Source organism: Otolemur garnettii, unplaced genomic scaffold (genome assembly GCF_000181295.1).
Source record: "Otolemur garnettii isolate 467f Iridium unplaced genomic scaffold, OtoGar3 scaffold00032, whole genome shotgun sequence".
Classification (NCBI taxonomy): domain Eukaryota; kingdom Metazoa; phylum Chordata; class Mammalia; order Primates; family Galagidae; genus Otolemur; species Otolemur garnettii.
In genome coordinates this window covers 11,595,445-11,601,349 of record NW_003852427.1, presented here as the reverse complement: position 1 = coordinate 11,601,349, position 5,905 = coordinate 11,595,445, and the positions used below count along the sequence as shown (strand labels likewise).

General features: G+C 42.2%; 1 protein-coding gene across 6 annotated transcripts in view; it reads left to right on the top strand.

Moving 5' to 3' along the window:
* Positions 1-5,905, top strand: part of TFDP2 (transcription factor Dp-2) — a 129,529-nt gene that overhangs the window by 109,760 nt on the left and 13,864 nt on the right. For 4 of the 6 annotated variants that reach the window (XM_023512971.1, XM_023512972.1, XM_023512973.1 and 1 more), the window contains 2 exons: positions 2,209-2,355; positions 5,417-5,485. In XM_023512971.1, the coding sequence (XP_023368739.1) occupies positions 2,209-2,355; positions 5,417-5,485 (216 nt within the window). The remainder of the gene's footprint in view (positions 1-2,208; positions 2,356-5,416; positions 5,486-5,905) is intronic. The other 2 variants (XM_023512975.1, XM_023512974.1) reach the window with 1 other exon arrangement.

The following is a 5,905-nucleotide window of genomic DNA, read 5'->3' as shown; positions in this document are numbered from 1 at the left end:
AAATAAGAAAAGTATTCTCTGGGCACTTAAAAAGAAAGTATATAGCATTCTGATTTTGAATGAAAGCCACAGTGTCACAGCGATATATCACAACCCCCCCCATCTTGTTGATGATTACCTCACTAATCTCATCTTTTATGCTCTCCCTCACTCAGTGCCCTCCAGCCACAGGCTTTGTGAATATACCAGATGTATCTCTGATCAGGCCTTTGCACTTGCTGTTTCTTTTGCCGGAACACTCTTTGCTCTAGATATCCATATGGCTTCTCTCTCCCTGCCTCCTCATGTCACCACAATAAGGCATTTCTCGTTAGTGCTTTTTAACATCAGACGTGTATAGTAAATGACATACTTAATTTTTTTTTTTTGAGTTACCATCTGTGGGCTGTGTCTGTTGATTATGAAGGGAATAAGAAATTAATATCCTTATACATATATTTATTCTCATCTCCCGTTTTTCTCCTCTACCATGGGATTCAGATTAAATATATTGGTAGTAGTTGTTAAAAGTATAGAATACTATTACAGTTGTTTTGTGACTTTAAATATATTATACTGAAACTTCTGTCATGACTTAGTTGATCTGCTCTAAGCAGTATCCGTATATCCTTTCCAGTATTAAAAGGAGGAAATCAATGTACTTACGATTTTCCTTCCTCCTGATTTTGTATTTATATTAATGTTATTTCTACAGTTATTTATTTTTTGAGACAGAGTACCACTCTGTCACCCTGGGTAGAGGATAGAGTGCTGTGGCATTATCATAGCTCATAGCAACTTTAAACTCTTGAGCTCAAGCAATTTTCTTACCTCAGCCTCTCAATTAGCTGGGGCTAGAGTCATGAACCACAGCACCCGGCTAGTGGTTACAAAATAAACCCCCCATTTATTTAAATTTAGTTTTATATTTAGAAGGATTCAGTGTTCTTCACCATCCATTATTACCATGGCGTTTGATAAGGACCTTGTTCCACTACGTAAATCAAAACTATTTTCTTTTTTTTTTTGAGATAGAGGCTCACTATGTTGCCCTTGGTAGAGTACTATGGTGTTACAGCTCACAACAACCTTAAACTCTGGGGCTCAAGCAATTTTCTTGCCTCAGCCTCCCAAGTAGCTGGGACTACAGGCGCCTGCCACAGCACCTGGCTATTTTTTTTGTTACAATCGTCACTGTTGTTTTAGCTGGCCCAGGCTGGGTTTGAACCGCCAGCCTTGGTGTATGTGGCCAGTACACTGAACTACAGGCTCCGCCAACACTATTTTCTTCATTGAGAAAGTCTCGCTGGCAGAAGAAAAGAAAAGATCAGCTGTGCTAGTGTGCCTAGTGATATGTATGTATGTGTTTTGGCACATGTTCCTGTTCTCACTGTAGACTGGAAACAGTTTGCAGATCAGCAGTGGCCCATGGAACACAGTTTTGCCGGGGTCTTAAAAACATATCTTTGATTTTTTTTTTTTTAAAGTACCAAATACCAAACAATGCCTGCACTACCCCTATCTGATATACATACACTGTTTGTTGTCATGTATATATTTTAGACTCCATAGGACATTATTAATGTTTTATACAGTGAGTATTAATTCAGATTTACTCACATATTTGTCTTTTGAGTTGGTCTTCACTCTCTCCTACATCTCCCAGTTACCGTCTTAGATTTTCCTCTTACCTGCAGAAATCCCTTTATTTTGTTTTAATGCATTAATAGATCTGCTGATAGCATAATCTTTATTTAAGATTGTTTTATGTTTTATATTGTTTGAAAGTACCTTTTTTTTTTTTTTGAGACAGAGTCTCACTTTGTAGCCCTTGGTAGAGTGCTGTAACATCACAGCTCACAGCAACCTCAAACTCTTGGGCTTAAGGGATTCTCTTGCCTCAGCCTCCTAATTAGCTGGGACTATGGGCAACCACCACAAGGACCACCTATTTTGTTGTTGTTGTTGTTGCATTTGTCATTGTTATTTAGCTGGCCTAGACCAGGTTTGAACCCACCAGCTTCAGTGCATGTGGCCGGTGCTGTAACTACTGAGTTACGGGTGCCGAGCCCTTTATTTGATTTTTAACCTAGAAGGATTTTCACTGGATATATAATTGTTTGTTTTAGCACTTTGGGAAATAATGATAGTGGTTTAATATATTAAATATCAATATCATGTGGCTATATTAATTCTTAAGATTCATCACTCAATAAAAATATTTTTCAGCAGGCTTATGATCAGAAGAACATTAGGCGAAGAGTTTATGATGCTTTAAATGTGCTGATGGCAATGAATATAATTTCAAAGGAAAAAAAAGAAATCAAGTGGATTGGCCTACCTACCAACTCTGCTCAAGAATGTCAAAACCTGGAGGTAAGCGAGAAGATCCATTTTCCTATAGTTTGCATTATTTTATATCAGAGGCATTTTCATTTAAAAATATAATCATGTAGGGTGGCGCCGGTGGCTCAGTGAGTGGGCGCCAGCCCCATATACCCGAGGTGGCAGGTTCAAGCCCAACCCCGACCAAACTGCAACAAAAAAAAAAAAGCCAGGCATTGTGGTGGGCACCTGTAGTCCCAGCTACTCAGGAGTCTGAGGCAAGAGAGTGGCCTAAGCCCAAGAGCTGGAGGTTGCTATGAGCTGTGACACCACAGTACTCTACAGAGGGCAACAAAGTGAGACTCTGTCTCCAAAAAAAAAAAAGAAAGAAAAGAAAGAGGGATAAGGGAGGATTTTGCCAAAAAAAAAATAAGTCCTGTGCTCAGTTATGAGGGAGGAGCAGAGTTGCCAAGTGGATAAGGGCAGGGAGGGCCTTCCAAGCAGGAGCCGACACAGGCATGAGACGCCCAGAGTAGGCTGTTGCCAGAGTATAGGCATAGAGACAGTGCTTAGATTTCTACATGCTAAGCAGTGAGGACCTGATCCTGTAAATAGTGGGAAGCTATTGATAATTTATAGAGAGGAGGGTTGTTGATATGTTTTAAAGGATCATTCTACTAGTTGGTTAGAAGACAAATTAATAGGTAGATGGGGAAGGAAATGGGATAGAGGATGGGGATTAGAGAAGGCCTGAGTTGAGGTGGTAGTGGTGAAATGAGAGAGAAGTTCTAGAGGTAGAATCAGTGCATCTTGACCTGGTCGGATGTGGGGCAGGAGGGGCAGGTGGGGACTTGGCCTGTCAGAACTTCAGGTGCAGGGAAACTCTTACAGCATCTTTTCAAATGTAGAAAGCCACACAGATTTTACAGTGAATCTTAGGTACTGTAGGACTACCATGTGATAGTGGTTTGAGGAGCCAAGCATGGAAACCCTAGTCCAGTCTAGAGTAGATGGGGGAACAAAAAGGAAATAATCTGTTGGAGTAGACAAGGAATGTTTTACTTGATGTGTCAAAAGAGAAAACTACAACAGCTTTACTTGTGATTCTAGAATTGGGCAACACCTTATTATAATCAGGAGAACTTGTGTTCCTGTAAGCTGAGTAGAGGAGTTTGGCTTTATAAACAGAAAAGAAATGAAAAAAGCACAAACAACAAAAAGTGGATTAGTCATTTCCAAGTTACTTTCCTTATAAAACAGGGGACTTACGTGATGTGGGCTAAAACTGACCTTTTGGGGGTATAAATATTCTCTTTCTTTCTCTCTTTCTTTTTCTCTCTCTGCTGATTTCTTGGAAGGTCAGATATACAGCTTAGTTTTGGCGTGGTTGTTGGAACTTGAGCGTGAGTAACTCCATTTTGGCTTGGTCTAGTGCAGGGAGTTTATTACAAACCAGTGGTGTCTTGTACATTTAACTTAACAGATGTCATTGACTTTTGCCTAAGGAGACAGGAACTCAACTGGAAGGAAATTTAGACTCTCATATCTATTTTCTACGTAGCTGTAAGATTAAGAAAAAGAGCAGTTGTTTGAAGCTGGAAAATTTATCTAGCAAGCGCATTTCTTATTACAAGTAGTAACTGTATGTTGAATGTGTGGGATATCTGTATCAGCAGCTCCACTGCCTCTTGACAGTCAGCTAAACTGAGATCTTAAGTAATCTTCCCTTATTCTCATAGGGTAATGTAGCAAGTAATTGTTCAAATCCTGGCTCTTACCATTCCATTAGCTGTGTGACTTTGGTCAGTTACTTAACCCTCCATGCTTCTGTTTCCTTACGTGCAGAATGGGCTTCTTTTTTTTTTTTTGAGAACAGGGCCTCAAGGTGAGCCACTGGGTAGAGTGCTGTGGCTTCACTGCTCACAGCAACCTCCAACTCTTGGGCTTAAGTGATTCTCCTGCCTCAGCCTCCCAAGTAGCTGGGACCACAGGCGCCTGCCACAACGCCCGGCTATTTTTTGGTTGCAGCCATTATTGTTGTTTGGCATGCTGGGCTGGATTCGAACCCGCCACCTTGGGTGTATGTGGCTGGCGCCTTAGCCGCTTAAGCCACAGGCGCCGAGCCCAGAATGGGCTTTTATAACCATCAATACAAGCAGAAAAACAATCATAATAACAACAGTACTTACCTCATAAGGTTTTTGTGAAAGATCAATTAAGTTTACTGTGAGTAAAGTGCTCAGTTGAAGGCTGGCACATAGTAAGTCTAACCTAAGTGGGACCAGCGCTTTGATTAGAACCTGAGTAATAACAGCAAACAGGTACTGCATGCCAAGTGTTCAGTGAGGGCATGGGGTTTTTTTTTTTTTGAAACAGAGTCTTCAAGCTGTTGCCCTGCGTAGAGTGCAGTGGCGTCACAGCTCACTGCAACCTCCAACTCTTGGGCTTAAGTGATTCTCTTGCTTCAGCCTCCCAAGTAGCTGGGACCACAGGTGCCCACCACAGTGCCTGGCTATTTTTTGGTTGTAGTTGTCATTATTGTTTGGCAGGCCCAGGCTGGATTCAAACCTGCCAGCTCCAGTGTATGTGGTTGGCGCCCTAGCTGCTGAGCTACAGGTGCTGAGCCCAGTGGGTTTTGTTTTTGCTGACAGCTGCCATAGTTCTGCTGTCGTACTTGTTTGCTCTCCCCCAGCCCTGCACCCTCAAGGTGTGATTTGCCTTTATTCACATCCATAGTTAAAGAGGGTTGAGTTTCTCGAAGAAAAAAAATTTTTTTAGAGACAGTCTCCTCTATCACCCTCAGTAGAATGCAGTGGCGTCACACAGTTCACAGCAACCTCCAACTCCTGGGCTTAGGCAATTCTCTTGCCTCAGCCTCCTGAATAGCTGGGACTACAGGAGCCTGCCACAATGCCCGGCTATTTTTTTGTTGCAGTTTGGCTGGGGCTGGATTTGAACCCACCCTCAGTATAGGGGGCCGGTGCCCTACCCACTGAGCCACAGGCGCCACCCACAAAGAAAAATTCTTGATAAGTCTATATAGGGACCTGAAGAGAGAGTGATACTTTATACTCTACATATGTTCATGGGTTTTTTTGCCAATGTTTTAAAGATAGAGAAGCAAAGGCGGATAGAACGGATAAAGCAGAAGCGGGCCCAGCTGCAAGAGCTTCTCCTACAGGTAAAGATGGTGGGGTGTTTTTCATCCCCTTCCCTGTTTCTCCACTTACTGCCTTTAGAGTAAGTGTGCTTTCTAACTGGTGCTGCCAAGTAGTGTCTGGTGGGCCCATCGGGGCCCTTCTAGTTGTGAAGGTCTGTGACAGATTCACCTTCTTAGAAAAAGGGAAGTCACTTTCTTTGGCTTTTGAGTAACGGTTCTGACTAAAAGTAGCCACAAGATTTGGTATATTCAGGCCTTGATAAATCTTACAATTAGAGCTAATCCTCCTGGTGTTCAAGAGCATAAAGAATTAAAAAAAAAAAAATTAGTGCTAAGCCTTGGTTTCCTGAGGATGCTGAACAGTTCTGCGGCGGTGCCTTGGAAACCATGTAACTGTGCAGGAGGGTGTAGGACCCCAGCTGCACTACAGCCAGCCAGAGC